The 18835-nt window shown below is 40.2% G+C and overlaps 1 protein-coding gene across 1 annotated transcript; it reads right to left on the reverse strand.

Annotated features, from left to right (window-relative positions):
• Nucleotides 1-6: 6 nt before the first annotated feature.
• On the reverse strand, nt 7-15853 carry LOC102309816 (G-protein-signaling modulator 2). The gene is made up of 16 exons (XM_005923907.3): nt 15459-15853; nt 15329-15370; nt 8850-9071; nt 8343-8478; nt 7838-7977; nt 6825-6948; nt 6587-6702; nt 5969-6124; nt 5287-5395; nt 4937-5102; nt 4619-4716; nt 4071-4256; nt 2537-2696; nt 1826-2011; nt 1626-1741; nt 7-989 (listed from the first exon to the last, which is right to left on the reverse strand). Exons 1-16 carry the CDS (start codon nt 15464-15466, stop codon nt 822-824), a joined length of 2133 nt encoding a protein of 710 aa, XP_005923969.1. The 5' UTR covers nt 15467-15853; the 3' UTR covers nt 7-821.
• Between the last annotated feature and the right edge of the window lie 2982 nt (nt 15854-18835).

The following is an 18835-nucleotide window of genomic DNA, read 5'->3' on the forward strand; positions in this document are numbered from 1 at the left end:
CAATTCAAAAAAAAAAAAAATCCCATTTCATTTCACGGTAATAAGACAACCCATACATCTGTCAGCACAGTAAAATAATTAAGTCTTTTGTGTCTTTAAAAGCAATATCCGCAAGCAGATATTGTATATGGCTCCACAGTGCTGTAGCAGTGGATTATTTCCCAAGAGAAGAGTTGAGCTCCTTTGACAAATTACTGCTGGAGAGGTCAGAGATCAATTCAAACAAAGATGTTCCATTCTTGTATTTAATGAAGTTGTAAACAGACCACACACACACTCCACGCTGCTTTAATGCATCTTCCTTTCATCGAATATGCCGTCCAACTTGAAGCCTTGAAACTGAAGCCAAAATCCATTATTTTCTTTTTGGCTTATGATTTTGGGATACATAATCCAGCCACCAGTGACCACTACAACCATCTGTTTGCAGGAGTGACTTTATGCAAACTTCCAGAGTAAACAGACATCACTGGTAGAGAGGTCTCTTATATAAGCAGCCAACCAGTGACATCACCAATATTAAAAAAAAAAAAAAAGTTGTGACCTTTCAATAAAATAAATTCCCAAGTCTTGTAATCATAAATTTCACATGATTTTTAAGTCACGATGCCAGTTTTGAGAGCTTGACTTCCTCGCAGGATTGCTTTGTATTCTTCCTGATCGCACAGGAAATCAGTCAGGGCAGTCCAAAAAGGCAGGAATTCCTACAGGTTACAAACCCTCCTTAAATGTAAAAAAAGCAAAAACAAAAAACAAACAAACCCAAAAGCCAGAGCTTGTTACTTCATTTAATATGGGAAAAAAAACCCCGCTGGTCAGCGTCAGCCTAGTTTGGACTGGTTTACTCCAGAGGGAGGTGGAACCCGTTGCTCCTCCATCCTGTTGGATTGGGAACGCAGGATGAGACTGAAAAAATCCTCATCAGGAACAGTCGATGCTTTAGTTGTAGGTGGTGGAGCAGCACACCTCTGGTCATTCAGTCTGGAACCCTAAAACACAATCGAGAGTTAAATTATACCAACTGAAGTGTTTAGTGATGCTTTGCACATATCAGAATTGATTAACCCCTGATTATACTTTATTAGGCATAAAGCAGAAACTGGTAAGTGAGGAAACTCATTTCCAGGGTAGTGGTGCAGCATGGAAACTGATAAAAATTAGAAATGAGTGGCCTAATATTTTCTATTCTGAGGTCCAGTAGATTGTTTTGGCTGGGAGGCCTGCCACGCCATAGCCCATGAAAATTCTCACTTGACTGCATTACACTGCCTATCACACCTAGACATTAACTCACTTTTCAAATACCCAACTTGGTTGAAAAGTACATACATGAGTCCCTTTTTGTCTTGGATATTTCGTGGAATGAACTGGGTAATATGGTGCCAATTAAGAAGGACTGCCCTGCACTTTCAATGAAATGGCAATGCCTTGTTTAACCTGGAGCACAGTCAGCATGAGAAGACTGTGTACAGCAGTCTCTTGTTTAGTATAAATAATCCTGAATTATCCAACCATGTTCAAATTATCTGCGACCTAAATTCATGGACCCAGAATCTAAGTGTTATCACATGGAAAACTTTAAGGGCATGTACAAGGCAGGACGTGATGCAATGAATTTTCTTTACCTGGCATTTGACTAACATGTCGAAGAAGACATCATCCCCCTCGGGCTGCTCAGAACTGGCCTCGAGACGACCGTACAGGGAGGGTGTGCGAGTAGTATTTGCAGTGGGGACTGGGACTAGGAAGAAAACCAGAAACCCTTTACGTGATATTATGGGGAGTAATGAAAGGATAAAAATGGGCTTTTCCTTGCATTCTTTACCTTGTGACTGGACTTGATCTGTGTTGGAGGTGGAGGGTGTACAAGGCTGGTTGGAGGTGTTGACACGTAAGCCAGGAAAAGGGGTCATGCTGACCCGTTGGTCGTCCAGACGGCGGGCTTGGGAGCTGGCCAGCAGCTCCAGGAAATGACCAGGATCCTGGTATAGTCGTTCGCGCTCTGAAACAGCTACAAACAGACATAATTATTATGTGTGTGAGTAACCAATGGAAGTGAGTTAACTGTTAGTTGGGCAATTAGCTACTCAACCCAACATTTACTCCTGACTTTGCACACGTCAAAAGAGGGCCGTATCTTAAAGCAATCCTCCACCCAAATGAAGTGTGCCGCTTCAAATAGTCCTCGGAGGTTTGAAAGCTGGCTGAAAAGAATTTGCCCTTCATAGAGACTGTCGGGTGTGATAAGCTGGGACTCATGGCCGTTACAGACGAGTGCAATGATAACAAAAAGGCTCATAAACGCCACTGTGCTCACTGAAGGATAAAACCACAAATATAGCTTTTTGGGTGGAGAATCACTTAAGGTCATCTCTGCCATGAGGAAAAGCAACATTCAACATGTAAAAGGATAATTCTGTGACATTCACACCACAATACGCCAGCACTGGGAGCGCCTTCTCTGTAGTTCACTCGTATATTACCTGGCACCTTTTTAGATATGGCGTGAACATCAGTAAGGACAAGACTGACTCACATTTCTTTTCAGCTACAGGTGGGACGGAGGAGGGAGAGGGATGGGCAGGGAGATGGCTGTTGCCATCCAGTGTACACCTTTGCTCGTCCATTCTGTTGCCCTGGAAACGAGAAAGGACGTCGAAAAAGCTGTCCTCGCCGATAGTGTCCCGTGTTTCTGGCTACAAAAACATTAAAAATCTATAAATAAATAATGAAGCAGGTTTAATAACAACAGAAAATGCTGCAGATAACGGAGGTACTCAAACAAACAAAACAGTAAAGCTAAAACAATTAGTTAATTTGACCTTTGACAGAAAATTAAATCATTTTAATAAAGATGCCATTTGTGTTCTGGGAAATTTTGATGAACACTTTCTCTATTTTCCAACATTTTAGAGGCAAAACTGACTAAAAGGCAAGTGTGACAAGAGATTAACCTTTACACTCTGGCGGAGAGTGGAGTAGATGTTTGCTGATACTTATGCATTAATATACTATAAACAGCTATGAATACAATAAGATAAGTATCCCGAGTGGTTTTCGGCTTCCTTTGTTAACACAGCCTTTCTTCATCTGGTGCACACAGTTTGTTACACTAACTGCGATGCAGTTGAATATACAACAGATTCTCTGAACACTGCGCTACTTCCGGCTGCTCTCTTGTCACAAGGAGTAACCACAGCAGGTAGCTTCACATGTTTGAGTTAACAGAGGTTTATACCGGATGCTCTTCCCGATGAATCTATCCAATGGAATTTGGGTGTATAATAATTCAATTACGAATAATAATAAGTAATATAATTAGGAAAAGAAACTGTAAACAAGTGGCACTCCCCCCCCCCTTAAAGATGATTTAAAAATACTCTCTAGAATAAATGAGGTGGCACATCTAATTTCATCTGCTGAGGGTCCTGTACTACAAAGCGAGTTCAACATACATAGGATATCTTTGAATCAGGATAAGCAGTTACATATAACTGGTTATGAACTCATCAACTTAGCCCAGGGTTTCCCAGAGTGCTGCTAGCAGCATCTGACCAATCACAACTTGGGATAATTGTACTAGCAGCAGAGTGGATGATGTTTACAAAGAAAGCCCCTTTTTTGTGTAGCAATTTTTCTTGTCTTATGATATCAACATACTCCAAGACAGCTGCAGGCACAGAGGACAAAAGCTTAGATTCACTAGTTTACAGTTTATTACTACAAGTGTTACATTTTGCTACAAATTCACTTAAATCTGAAACAGCCTGGATTTTAACAGACTCGGTATTGTACAGACAAACCGTTTCCCTTTAAGTACTTGGAAGCAGTAGGAAGAAAAACAACAACAACGAGCATAAGACAGAAACTATGACTCCATGCTGCTACACAGAAACTTCCTCCCACAGCATTAACACTTTTGTGGGAAAGCATCTGCGTGAGGTTGTGTCACAGGCTACATGCTCACTTTTAACTTTTAGGCTGAATCATCACTGACCAGAAGCTCAGCGAGGATTCCAAGAATGTTTTGAGTGGGTTACGTCTTTCTGCCTGCTTTAACTTACACATACCTTCTGAGGCACTGGTGCTTCCAGCTCAGGCTCCGTGTCCTTGGTGCAGGTTTTGTGCTGGTCTTCCAGAGAGGATTTGTCATCCTTCTGCCTTTTGCTTTTTGTCCAGGGGAAGGGGAAAAGCTTACTGGAAGCCTTGACTGAGTTGTTTTTTGAAGACCCAGAGAATGCATCTTCCCCCCAGTCCTGTATATATAAAAACACACAGAACATACGACTTTCTTACTGACAGAATTACAAGATCAGTCTTTTTTTTTTTCTTTTTTTTTTTACCTAGCACAGGCTGGGTGAACAGAGCAGAAAGTACCATTCTCTGCAAACCATTTTTCATGTAAAATTAACTCTTTTTTTGTATTTAATGTGTTTTCATTGTCAGAACAGCTGTTTTTTTGTTACTCTGTTCCACTTTGTCTCCTAAAAATAGTGAATATAGTAAAACTAATAAAACTAAAGAATTGGCTAGCCTAATTTAAAGCTCAGGAGTTTGGACCATTTCATTTGTTATGGCCAGTTTTGAAATAAGACTGAGCACAGTTAGTTTTACGTACCGGGTGTGCCGGCAAATCTCCCCTTTGACTTTTGGGGGAAATTGGACTGTAATCCAAGTTCTCTTCTTTACTTCTGTTCAAGGATGCATACTTGGTCCCTGAAACAAAAATTAAAAAAAATTAGCCAGTGTGGCCACATTTCTGGAAAAACAATGATTCAGTGAAGCATCACAGCATAAAGCTACAGGACACAAGCAAATGGATTTCTGAATCTTAACAGCATGGGTTTGGTGTTAAAGAGGACTCGACTCTTGTTCATGCACATTTACACACATGCAGAAGTGTAAAAATGAACTGGTTAACAAAGTCCAGATTTACCTGGTATGCTGGGGTAACCCTGGTAGCATCCTGTCAGAGCAGAGCTATTTGCATTGGTGTTGCCGAAGAGGAAGGGATGAAAGTTTGGGTTGGACTTGAGGCCTACAGCCAACCGTAGGTCTGACAAGTTCATCCTGGCGGTGGCCTCGCTACTTTTATCTCCGGTCTGCACCAATGACAACATTACAGTTTACTGTGAGCATACGATATATTTCTATTTCTACATCTGGCTTTACAAATACATATGCAATTATTTCCTGTTGTTCCCTACTCAACCAGCAGATGGAGGTGTGGCCCGATAAAACTACTGCCTAGACTCCTAAAAGAGCAGGAAAACTGTAAACAGTCACCTCTTTGGCAATTTCTAGATGTTTCTCAGCAAACTGCATGGCTTGCTCATGATTCCCCAGGGCTGTGTGGGCATTTCCTAGACTCCAGTAAGCTCTTCCTTCACCGACGCTGCAGCAAGACAGAACAGTCTGAGTAACTTCATGTGAAATTATGCAATAACGGGTAGTCATACATCAAATTATCACACACTGCAATTACAACAGCTGAGACTAAAATTAGGTCATGTGTATTTCACAACAATAGTGGGTATTTAACATTTCCACGCACAATTTGCTAAAATCTATACATATTAATGACAGCTAGTTTCAAAAACAAAAAACATTCTACAAGATTTACTCAGCACCGCCTATTTTAAACCCTTTTACATCTTTTTACAAGACTAAAAAGAAAATCAACCCCCCTCAAAAAAAAGAACACAAAACAAAAAACAACATTTGCACATTATAAAATAACCATTGTTCCCAAATATCCTGCAGAGCCTTTATATAAAGCTCATCTATAAACACTTCACCAATTACAACATGAAATGACTGTAAATGCTGCTCCTTGGGACTTTTTGCTTTTGGATGTTTGTTTTAACACCACAGCGGCCACCCACATGTTAAGTGCACAATCTGATTACACTTCTGAGGACAGTTTGGCAGCAAAGCAGACAACAACAAAAGGCTTTCAGTGGTATACCGGTCGCTAAGATCCTGAGCAATGACCAGATGTTTGAGGTGGTAATCGATAGCTCTCTCATAGTCCTGCAGTAGCGTGTAGGTGTTTCCCAGACTGTAACAGGCCTGAGCCTCCACAGCTCTGTCCTTCAAAACCCTGGCCAGCTGCAGAGTCCTCCTGAGGGTGAAAGAGAAGAGGAGGAAGGTCAAAGAATCTCTAGGGCGGGTGCAGGACAATGATTGTTATCTGCTCTTTTCTGTTCTCATTTTCCAAGGACATCCATGTCAAGGAAGTGCTGGAATGACAGACTGACAAGTTACAACATTTGACAGTGTTCCTGTAAGTAAGTCATTAAAAAATACTATGCTGCTCATAAAAACTAGGGAGGAAGTGCAGCCAAAAAAACTCCTCCTAAGCTGCTGGGATGAACTCATCCTCCAGTGTAAATCACTTAGGTTTAATCTGATTCTTGTTCTCTAACTCATTTATAGCTGTCTGTTCATGTGTAAAAGGTTTTAATGTAGCATTTATGGTACAAAGAGGAGAACAAAGAGAAGCCCTAAAAGTAAAAACTGTGCTTTCAGCAGACTTTTTTTTCTGTCATGCCACAAATGAAGTGAGAAAGATGATGAGCCTCACTTGTAATGACCGGCCGCCACGTCAAACTGTTTGAGGAATATGTGTGCATTGCCAAGGTTGCAGTGGGCCCTCCTCTCAGCAGACCTATCCCCAAACTCCTTAGCAATGAGAAGGCGCTATCGAATAAAAAGGGTGCATGTTACTCTTATCTTATTAAAGAATGAGTTAAGCATCATAACAATACTGGCCAAGCTCCTAAACAAGCATCAAAGAGCGTTGTGAGTACTTCGGCACCTACCTTTTCATGTGCAGCTACTGCGTTTTCAAAGTCTCCTAGCAGATAGTAAGTGTTTCCAAGGTTCCCGTAGGTACGACCCTGGGCCGCTCGATCGCCTAGCTCCGTCACCAGGTGCAGGTTTGCTCTTTGTTCACAATAACAAGAAGATGCTCACTTATAATTGAAAACTGTGGCAGAAACACATGGCTGTTGTCTTAGGTTTCCTGGGTGATTCTGTGATGACTGACTGAGATTTGACAAAAAGACACTTTTCCTTTTGTTTTTCTAATCGTCAACAAGAAACTGATCAGTCTGGGCCGGCCACTGGACAGCCAGACGAAGATTTGCTTCAACTTGGGTTTAATGCCAATTGGAGCTTGTCTGCTACTTTTTTTTTTTTTTTTTTAAAAACTCTTGACGGACCATCTTATGACCTACATCTTGATAGCACAACCACCCAACAACTTAAGTAACTTTAGCAACAGTTTATTTTTGTGTGTGTGTGTGTGTGTGTGTGTGTGTGTGTGTGTGTGTGTGTGTGTGTGTGTGTGTGTGTGTGTGTGTGTTTTTTTTTAAAAATCATTTGAATGGATCAGTGGAAGATTACATACCATTTTTTTCTACAAATCGTCTTTGTCTACATGTGCATGGTGGTCATTGCATAATGAAATAACAGCAAACAATCAAAAATGACAATTTTGATTAGAGCTGCATGGGACACAACAGTTTCAATGCCACTCCAAACTGTTCACTTATATAAATATCGCCTGCCACTGATGCAAAGACATTGATGTTAGTCAGTGAAATGTGAGGCAATGGAAATGATTATTAAACAACTTTATTACAAAAAACCATACACCACCCTAGCACCTCAGAGCTGTCTTAAGCTCTATATCTAATCCATTCTGGCAAGCTCATTTTTTAAGCAACTTCCAACCGTGGCACAGTTCAGCGTCTTAGTCATATCTCATTGGGACCTTTGCAGTAAACAAAGCAAAATCAATGCTTCGAGGTAAACAGTGATGCCAACTCACTCGTAGTACTGCGCAGCTTTCCTCAGGGCTATCCTTGCCTCCTCTGAAAACTCTCCTGGCTCTGCTCCGCTCCAGCAGATGCTCTTGCCCTTGGCGTGGTAAACGTTTCCGAAATTATACAGCGCTCGAGCCTGCCCGACCTACAACACGCACAACAGATTTTCACAGACGGAAACCAGAGTGACCGGCGCTGTAATTACATACTTAAAATACACAGACACCAGACTTTGGTGCTTGCATGCAGCCTGCAGAACTATTCTAGATGCTGGTACACCGAGTCAATGCAGTCGTCACGTGTGCGCGAAGTGTTCTGTGGCTCCACAGCACGTTACGTGGTACAGTTGTCACAAATTTGGATCCATTTATGGTAATCACAGTATATGAGCAATTTGGTCACAGACTACATGACAAAACAGTGAAAATAATTTAATCTTATGTTGCTAAAATAAAAAACAGCTGGGGGATGCTCCGCCTGTGTTGAAATAATAAATAAAACATTACCCACCTTATCATATATGGCTCTCGTGATTTCCAAATGTCTTTGGCAGCAAACCACTGCTTCATCATACCGTCCTAAAAGCTTTAATGTGTTTCCAAGGTTACCGCTGGCTTTGGCCTCTCCAACTTCATCTCCAATTGTTCTGGGATTGTAATGAAGATTTAAAATAAATAAATAAAAAAAATAAGCATTAGGAAATAATTAGATTGGAATATCAGTGTATTCCTTATGTGTATTAGATAGAAAACACAAGAGGCAAGAAAGTAATTTGCAGCTGCAAGCAGTAATACGCTGGAGTCTAGTTTAGCAGTTTAATCAAGGAGGGGAGATATAGTGATTAAAAAAAAAAAAGTTGTAGCACTTAATCCTGAATGTATTGTTAGACTATACGTGTGTGCGCGTGTGTGTGTGTAGGCTGACCAAGGTCAAAACAGTTGTACAATCAACTCAAAAGACTTAAAAATGAAGATATTTGGATGATTTGTTTAACAACCATATTTTAAAAATGTTCACCTGGTGAGTGTGAGGTCATGCCGATGATATTCCAGAGCTTTATTATACTCTTGAAGGTGAAAGTAGGCATTTCCCAGCTGGCTGTAGATGGCACTGAGGATCTGGAGGTCCTCTGTTCCAACCTGGATGGCAGACTCAAAGAAGGACACACCCGCTCGGTAGTTCCCGGTCTTACAGAGCCGCTCACCTTCCAGAGCCAGGTCCAGACATGATGACTCCATCCTGCAGGGAGGCGTGACCAGGCGAGAAATCACAGTGTGTTTAATCACAAGGCTGAAATACCTTACTAAATTAGAAGGATGACAAATCAGTTATAATTCTCCCCTTCCCCCTTACTCATGCTGAGCCACAAAACTACAACTCAATACTCTGTCACGTCCACAGTCCCGAACATAAGGGTGGACACACTCATCCATTCAAATGTACGGTACTGATTTTTTTTTTTTCTTCCAAATTACTACCGGTAAAACGGATTACTCTTGACTAGGTTTTGATTAACCAATCAATTTCCTAGCATATTAGAAAAAAATATTCATCTACTCAAAAATGATGTAAAAGAGCAGAAAATTATCATTTAAGAGAATCTGCTGCCAGCGAGGGGGAAAAAAAGATGCCAAAAATTCCATTTTGGTTGTTTGAATTATTCAACAGATCACATTTAGCAAAAACCTTTCTGAAGTGACTTAACAACAAATTGACAAATTGTTCAAGCAAAATCTGAAACAACCACTTTTTAAATTGCACGAATGTCCTTTACTATAAAGAAATAAGCTAAAGTGCCACCGCGGAGAGATCATCTGTGTTTTGAAACGGGGCCAAATAACCTGGAGGTTAGATCACTCAACTAACACATGAACTCATCTCACTGGCTCACTGTGGAGATCCCTTTTTAACAGTCAAATTACCACACAACACAAGAAAGAAACTCCAAATGAGAAGCAGGAAAAAAAACCAAAAAAAAAAACCCTCCAGTCTGTGAAACCAGACCCAACAACTATAATTCCAAAATAGGACCAAGCATTTCCTGTCCAACTCCTAAACTGCCACATTTACCCTGAAATGACAACGTGTACTTTACATTTAACCATGACATTAGCTAAACTAATAAGGTCTAACATTTTTGCACTCTCAATCATCTTTTACTTTTTTCAGCTTCAAAACTGTCAATGAAACAAAACCGAGAGGGGGAAAAAAATCTGTCATGAGCAAATGCATAATAAATTTGTAAAACAAATCCAGTCATGCACGGCTGCAACAGTTTCACAACTACAGCATTAACATGACTTGACTTGTTGATTGATACTAAATTTGGAGGAACAGCAATATTGCTCTGCATTAAAACAAAGCGGTTTACTTTCATGAACTGGGTTAAAATCTGTGTGTCTGCCACAGGAAAAGCACACACATGCAGGCATTTCTTTTTAATCAGAACAATCACAGGTTTATAATTACCCTTGCACACTTGTGACCCCATCCCCCAAAGAGACCATACCAGTTATCCCCTGCCCCCTCAACCCCCTCAGCCCTCTGAGGAAATGAAACCACATTCTGCTGTGTTGTCTGCAATACTATTTGGTTTGTTAGGTTGCTCCATTCAGGAATTAACAAGTAATTTATGAATGGCAAAATGTGGTTTCATAGGATTCATTAAAATAAATAAATAAACAAACTAATATATCTTCATCTGTGATGTGCTGCATTTACTTTCTAAACTTAGACATTTCCTCTTCTGAATGTTCCATGGCTACTTGAGCACACTTTGGTTACAAGAATAGAAGTATTTAATCTCACCTAGAGAGCAGAGATGTTCTTTCAAAAGGTTAAAAGTAATGTAAATAAACTAAACCTTTTCTTACTAAAGCACTAATGCATTAAAAAAAAAAGGATGTCTTTATTGTTTACAATATGTTGAAGACTTTAAATTCCACAAAAACACTAACTGTAAGCTGTTGAGACGTATGTGTACAATGTAGGACCTCAGAGTACCACAGTGTTTCCTGTATATTAACATGCTTTCTGACATGTAACTGGACATTTTGTTGCTCCCGGTCAAAGACAAGTGACAATCCAATACCCTGGCTCACATACCTGTCGCCTCTTCCCCTTCTGATGCACTCGAGACAAGTTGACACGACAGACATTTCAAGCTTCTCAATGACTCTCACGAGCAAACCCAGCTCGTTCAGCACTGCACCCTTTATCTTCTCTACCTTCGCGTGCATACACATAACGCACACAGCTACGGTGTCTCAATTTCAAAGAAATAAAGGAAACCCCCACGGATAGGCCGCCTTCCCTGCGTGCGCCCCGCTAACTCGTAGCAGCAAAACAAAGGACTTAATCCTCTCAGCGTTCACGTCGACCTCGATGGCCAGGTGAAAGGCTGGGAGACCTTTTGTTTAGGTGAAGACGGATTAACAGCAGGCTGTTACAGAGCTGATATGATTTAAGTTAGAGCAGTCCGCGAGGCTGGCATGTTCAAATGATTATTATATTTCTCACTTAGCCATTGGTAACCTGCACATCTAATCCACCTGATGGTATGTGTCACTTCCAATTAGGCCAGACCTGCAAGGTAATTATAGTCACTTTAAGTGGCTCTAGTGAACCCTAAGGCTATTTGCTTGACTCCGCATGAAATAATCATTCTGCAGCATGCAGTCTGGATGTACACACATTCTACTATTAACATATAAAAATGTTTTACCTGGACAATAGTGTTCATTTTAATAAGACACGTCATCTTTTATTAGAATGACTCTCTGTGATTTCTTTTGGCAAATCCCACAGTGGACAGCATAGAGATGTATTAGGTACAGAAAGCCAAAAATAAATTCACACCCCTTCACAATCCCTTAACCAAAGCTTCTCGTATCTCAGCTGTTGCGGATCCGAAGAAATCCACTTGTCTGAATTAAGAAGGCTGGACCAAAGTGCCCTCTGGGGTGGACATTTCCTCATCCTTGTCCACGATCAATAGAGCAAGCCATGTGACTTTAAAGCCACCACCTCAGCTGACCAAACGCCAGGTCAATTGTTATACAAAGAGGTGAACGTTGGTGCACGTAGAAATGTATTAGACAAGAAAATGCATTAGTAAAATTCTCCTAATTAGCTATGAGTTACTTATGTAGAAATAATAATAATATATAAATTATTATCCTGCTGCTTCTCATCTATGGCTATGACTTCAAAGTAAAAGAAAATCTCCATTATCAGGTTGTTTTATTTACCTGCATGCTAGCTGTTGCCGAACACACAGAATAGAATTCATTCAAAGGAAAATATGCCAGTAGCAAACCGGTTTGACTGGGCTTGTGCATGCAGCTCAATTATGTCTCTACCCTACGCTGTTTCCCAAAATATATGTCATATACTATATCAGTTACATGCAGAGCTAAACATGAGAGTCAGAGTCAACAACATGACAGCACAGCTTTGTAATCAGGTTCATTTTCTCACAACTATTTCGGTCCTGCCATGAAATATTTACACCGTGGCTCAGGAGGACCTCCTGTGGGCCATCCAGAATCTGTCATCAGCTAGCCAATCAGGTCTCATGTTACTGACACAGACACAAACTTAGCAGATAAACTAATGATAAATACAAATCTGAGTGATTCTTTCCTTAATTATTATTATTAGTAGTAGTATTATTATTGTTACTACTATTGTGGAAAAAAAGTAATGCATTTAATTAGCTGTAACTTCAAATTGAGGTAATTGTGCCATTCAGTATGGAAGCTCTTACGCGTGTCAGCATTCAGATTTTCAGCTCTTATCACTCCACGCCAAATAATGTGGATTATTCCATTACTCTTCAGTCGTGTTCTTCTAATCTCTGATTTTATATTCAGAGAGAACGGCACAAAAGCATGGCACAGTTTAAGTAAACGCAAACACAAGCCTACCTGAGGCGCACATGGAGTAAATGCTCTCTGTCGTATGCACATTGCAGAGCAAAGCTGCCAAACATGACAGTCAGCCAAGCAGTCCTATAAGGAGCCAGAGACTGAACCACATTATGTATTCCTGTCAACTCCTCGGCTCAAGGTGAACCAAGCTTTTTTTGTTTTGTTTTGAAGAAAAATCTGGGAACTAACTGACACGAAATATACATGCAACCGATTCATGGAGAACGCCCGCATGCTGCTATGCATGGGTTCAGCTGTCGCACTATCTCTGTCCCACCTCTTATCTGGAAACCAGAGCTGAGGTGCAAGAGAAAACACTCACTGTCATGCACACATGTAAAGAAAAAAACAAAAACAAAAACCAACTCACAAGCAAAAACTAACACAATCAATCAAGGGTGTTTGACGAGACACAGATGGGGAGACAATTGAATCAGCAGAGCTTTATAATTTAATTATTTTCATAGCTGTACATGCTGCCAGGAGTTCTGTGGAAGCTGTCAGTTCACGTACTTGTTCAAAGCAATAGCGATCTCTCCTCAAGTTGCAATATGTGGTAAATAAACAGAATACACAGACACTGTCTCGAAGGGGAAGAGCTTGCATTGGGTACCACTGCTCTGTGGCATGCTCTTTGATTTTCATGCTTAAAAAAATGACTGGGGATTTGTCATGAACAGTGCACACAATGCAATGGGCACGCTACTGCATTCAAAATGATGTTCACCTACTCAGTGTCAATCGTATGCCAAGAAAAATCCCTTCACATTCAAAACAATGAGAAAGTGCTCATGTTCCTCATGCCCAGTTCCCAAGACCGTGTCCAAACAGAAACTCGAAATTCAACTACTAGTTTCACACCTCCTGTCTTTCTGATCATGCTGCCGTTGATGCTCTTTTTCTTGATTTTTGACCTATTTTGCACATACCTCAGCACTGAGCTGTACTAGGCTTGTTTGCCTCCCTGTTGGCCTGAATGGATCCATTTATCCTATGACCTCATTCACTGACTGAACTGTTTTCAGAGAAGGCACTCCAGCTGACTGCACCATTTTCCTTTTTTCCCCCTCTTTTTTTGGGTGAAAGCATCATCATGCGCTCTAAAGTTTTGACAGTGTTGCAGTGCACACGGATCCCAAAGGGAAAGTCGTTTCCGATGCAGGGACCATGACGTCTGCCAACATTCGAGAGCAAACTTAAAAGTCGGTTCTGAGTCGCACTTTTAGCAATACCTGTCAAACTGAGATTTTACTTTTTAAAGCTTAAAAGAAGAGGGGGTGAAAAAAAAAAGCCATCAGATTTTCTTGAGAGTAGAATGAAGAAGAAAAAAAAAATCAGCTGACTGGAAAACATTCAAGATCAAGCACTATACATGTGCAATGTTCCATTACAGTAAATGACAATCAGGAGGAAGTGCGGCACAGTAAAACCAAAACTGATCACAATGAGCAGCCAAATAAGTCCAGTTTTCTTTCACTTTCCACCCAGTTTGGCCTAAATCTAGATCTCATTTGTCAAACGCTACTTTAAATATGAATTTTTATAATTCTGAAGAATTATAAGAGCAATGTGCAGTCCTGCAGCAGCTCCATAGCCTTTAACCACAGCTCTCTGCTGAAGATCCAGTGATAAATATTTTTTAAAACATCCTTAAAAAAAAAGAAGGAAAAAAAAAAACCCAGCCCACTGCTTTTAATTTCCCATAATACAAAAAAAGCTGACACAACAAATCCTCCTAATTTTGCTGCATTTTGCAAAGAAAGTGTGGACAACTACAAACGAAAGCACCACCCCACCGCTGCTCTTTGGAAGCCTCTTACTCACCCATGCATTAAAAAAGAAAAAGAAAAAGAAAAAGAAAAAAAAGAAGAGCTCAAAGTGACATCCAAAAATAATTTCCATAGAAATACGCCCAGCCAATCTCTCTCCAATTAAGAGATGCTCTCTGAAGTGCTAACAGCTTCTTTCTTTCTTTTCCCCTGAAGAAAGCTCACCAGAAACCATCATTAGAGACTTAAACCCAGCCCTACATGGGAAAATGGGTCGCAGCCTATTTAAATAGCAAACTGAGCTTCAACATCATAACTGCTGCCTGCCCTGTAATTACTGTTTATGTTAAACTAGTTGAGTGGGTTTCACCATGTAGCCAAAGCTGTAGCAATACACTACTTAAAAAACAAAACTTATTTTTGTTGTTGTTGGGGTTTTTTTTTTTGTGCTACGATTTAACACCTAAAGCTACCATTTGTTTGGTCCGTGTACTGGCTCACGCTACATTTCTTCCCTAAACTCATGACACAGCCTTGGTCATGTTTAGGAAATTCTGTATTAGAAAGCTGGAAATGAGTCAGTTAAACCTGAGCAAGCCCTCACATGCCCCCTGTCTGACTGAACGGCAGACGGTGTCACTTGTTATAGAAGCTATTGTGACATAGTTAATACAGTCCAAACGTATGAAGGTCTCACAGAGACTAAAGCTACCTTAAATGTGTAAACGACTGTTTCTAGAAATTAACCACCACGACCAAACGACACCAAAACTTCCCAGATGTTTCTTTCACCTACCTCAAAGTGAAGTCCGCGAATACACCACAAACATGGCTCCAGCTCGGTAAAGAAAATAGTCAAGTCAAAAATCTTCCAAAGTGTTTGTTTTGTTTTCCACCGGGTTGTTTACAGTAGCGTTACTACTCACTCGTCCATCTGGGAGGAAGATGACTCTGGTGTCTCGGGAAGCACAAGTCGAAGCCACTCCTCGAGCTCAAAATCTGACTCCAATTAGGATTCCACGGTTGCTGCCTTCAAGTGTCATGGGAAATATTTGGCAATGGTGCTGTAACCTGACCAATCACGTCGTTAAAAAGTTCTTGAGGTGACGTTTGCAGAAGGGCGGTTGTAAACCTCCACTGTCAACTATCCGTCGTTGGAAGTCAGGGATTGTTAATAAACCAGTTGAGGCTATTCGCTAGTACGCGAATAGCTTCAATTAATACAGCGTGCCTAGCTTTGAAGGTCTCTCCCGCCCCCTGCCGCACGGCGCTATTCTTTGCGACTCATTTTCAAAACAAGCAAATTACGGCAGATGTCTTGTGTAGTCCGGTAAAAATATTTAAAAGTAGGGTGGCAAAGTGTAGCAGTTTGTTTAAATCACTTTGACTAAGTGGGAATTACGACAAACGCGCAACGCAACGTTTAGGATTTCAAAATAAAGGTATGTCCCTTACTGATGGTTGTAGTCGTAGTCTTCACCCAGGCATTTAGCTGTTCTTAGTGCTGTGCAATACTGCAAATTTAGTGCCGTAAAAAATTACTTACTGACCAAGTAAATAGAGGGCCAATTTTGTCAATACTGATATTTTTAACCTGTAAAGGCAGCTTTTAGCGGCGAGAGCAATGTGTCATGATTTTTGAGATGAATCATCATTAGTTTGCAAATTCTGAAGCCATTTTAAAAACCACTAAATCACTGTGATTTTATTTAGTTTTTTTTTTCTTTCTACTTTACACAATCAAAACACACCTCTCAGCTTTTACTATATTTTTGAAATTGTTGGAGACCTGGAATGTAAATGTGCTTGCCTCTTTGGGTCAACTTCCGTTGTTTAAATGTGCCATTGGGCAAATAAAATAGAGGTGACAGACAGTCAACACAAAAAAGATTCAGACATTTTTCTAATGCACATGTGCATGAGGTATATATTTTTTCATTTATAAACAATAATTTATTTAACACAATTCAGTGTTTCAGGACTGAAACAAAATATCGTTCCTACTATCGTGCTAGTATCAATCTGACACCAGTACTAGCATTGGACTGACCCGGCCACCTCTAGTTGTCATTCACTGTCTCTCCCAAGTGTCATTTCTTCTCTAAACTGCCCAAATAAATGCCTCAAAACATTTTAGCTACTTTTGCTCACTAATTCTGCCAATTAATACTTTTAATTGATGATTTAAAACAGCTATTTGCTGGTTAGATTGTCCCAGCAGCTGGCCAAGAGCTCAGTTTTGGTTTCTTTTTGTTTTATCCAGAAATAGTTGTCAGACTGAAGTAATAAAATGACTACATCACACAGGACTACTCACATATACCCTGCCTTTACTGACGGATTTTTTTTCACAACTGTTGCAATTTTTTCAACAAAAAAAAGAGGAAGAGCTGTCTGAGACTTGTGAATCACACAGTCACCGCATGGGATGTCCTGTTGTACTCAGAAAGCTTTCGTGTAATTTGAACAAGGCGGGGAGAATCACAGGGTCATTAACACCCTAAGCTTCCTTCTTTTGTAGCTTTGGGGGATTTGTCGTAGCACAGAAAGCTAAGAACCATATGGAAAATAAAGAAAATGTAACTTGTGCTTCCAGTTTGCTGCAATTCAAAATAATGCATTATCAAGAATGGCAGTGATGTTTTGATGCATTTAGGGAGTCACAGACACTTAAACCTCTGTGCGACGTTTACAACTTGACGTCGTCAGTCACTGAAATTGTTTACATGGCTGTCATATGAGTCCTGCTGGTATTTTGCTAATGTCAGGGGGGATGGTGTTCCGAATGGTTATTTTAGCTTTTTTCATTTTTCATTCATCTTCGTCTCTGTCAGGCATGAAGCTCAAATAATGTTCTGCTGTCTCTTAAATGAAGACATACTGCAGAGACCTGACCTGGTTTGCTCTGTCTTAGTCATATTTCATTTCTTGGCTTATATGTTTCTGAATTTGTCTTTGGTCTGGACTCGACATTGCTCTGTGTGTGTGTGTGTGTGGTTTTCCTAATAGCTAGTTTCTGACACACTGGCCTTAAAAAACACTGAGATGCTGCTGATTGAGGATTCTCCAGAGTGACACTCCAGCCAGGTACGAGATGACTTTTCACATTTGTGCTGCGTCTCTCCTCTGTGCTGTCCTGCTCTTTTTAATAGCTCATGTAGCTGTGTTGATAAAGGCCCACTTTAGCTAGCTGCAAGCTTTTAAAGCTTTCCTGATATGTTTGCACTTTCCTTTTCACTTCAGTGCTTTTTGGCACAGTATAAGCCCTGTGGTGAGGAGTCCTACAATAACAAACCCCGACTTTTCCCCCTGCTTCGCCAGATGTGTTTGTAAAGCGGTTTTAAACCATCTGGATCTTGAGGGATATGGTGTGGAGAATACAAACCTTGCTGTGTTCTACAACACTGTCATCTTGAAAGTTAAAAAATAAAATAAAACGTTCTAAAATATTCCTTTTTGACTCATAAAAGTCCTGTGTGTTAAAATTCTCCAGATAAAGACAGGATGAGGGAATCCTTTGAAAAGAAAATATTACAGTTATTTTCTACGCCATAATTTTATTCTTGGGCTGTACTAGAGGAGATTTCCATGGTTTTTAAATCAAAAATAATCATTATTTACCTTCTGTTAGCCCTTTGACCTTCAGCTCATCTTCTGTGTGAAAGTTCATCTTTCAGCTTCGTTCTTCTTATATTACTATATTCTGATTGGCTGTCTATCACAAACAGAAGATTTAAAACAGAAAAAGGAAACAATTAGGTTGGGCTTCTGCACTTATAACCTAAGCTGTGTACCTGAAATGACTGTGTTAAGGATATCCCCTCTCAAAAAAGTGCACTAAATGGACTGAACCCTATGCTTTTGCTGTAGTTGCTCCAAAGTTGTGGAATGATCTACCCTTGCATGTTAGGCAGGCCTCTTCTCTCTCTGAATTTAAAAGTCTTCTTAAAACATATTTATTCGCTGAAGCCTTTGGCATTGATTAGAGGGGTTGACTCAATTTGTTTTGACATGTTTTAATTTATTTTAGTTTTTTAGTTATTTATTTTATCTTATCTCATTTTAATTTGCTTTTAGCATGTACAGCACTTTGTGAACTCTGGTTTTATGTTAAAGTGCTTTATAAATAAAGGTGGTATGGTATGGTATGGTATATTAATCTCATATTCATTCAGCATTCCACTGCTACTACATACAGCTATATGGACAAAAGTGTTCAAATTCAGGTGTTTTCAGCACCTTTTCTAACAGGTGTGCAAAATCAAGCAGCCAGCTATGCACCCTGCCTTTATATATGCCTTGT

This window comes from Haplochromis burtoni, unplaced genomic scaffold (genome assembly GCF_018398535.1).
Source record: "Haplochromis burtoni strain Fernald_Lab_line unplaced genomic scaffold, NCSU_Asbu1 Contig_53, whole genome shotgun sequence".
Taxonomy (NCBI): domain Eukaryota; kingdom Metazoa; phylum Chordata; class Actinopteri; order Cichliformes; family Cichlidae; genus Haplochromis; species Haplochromis burtoni.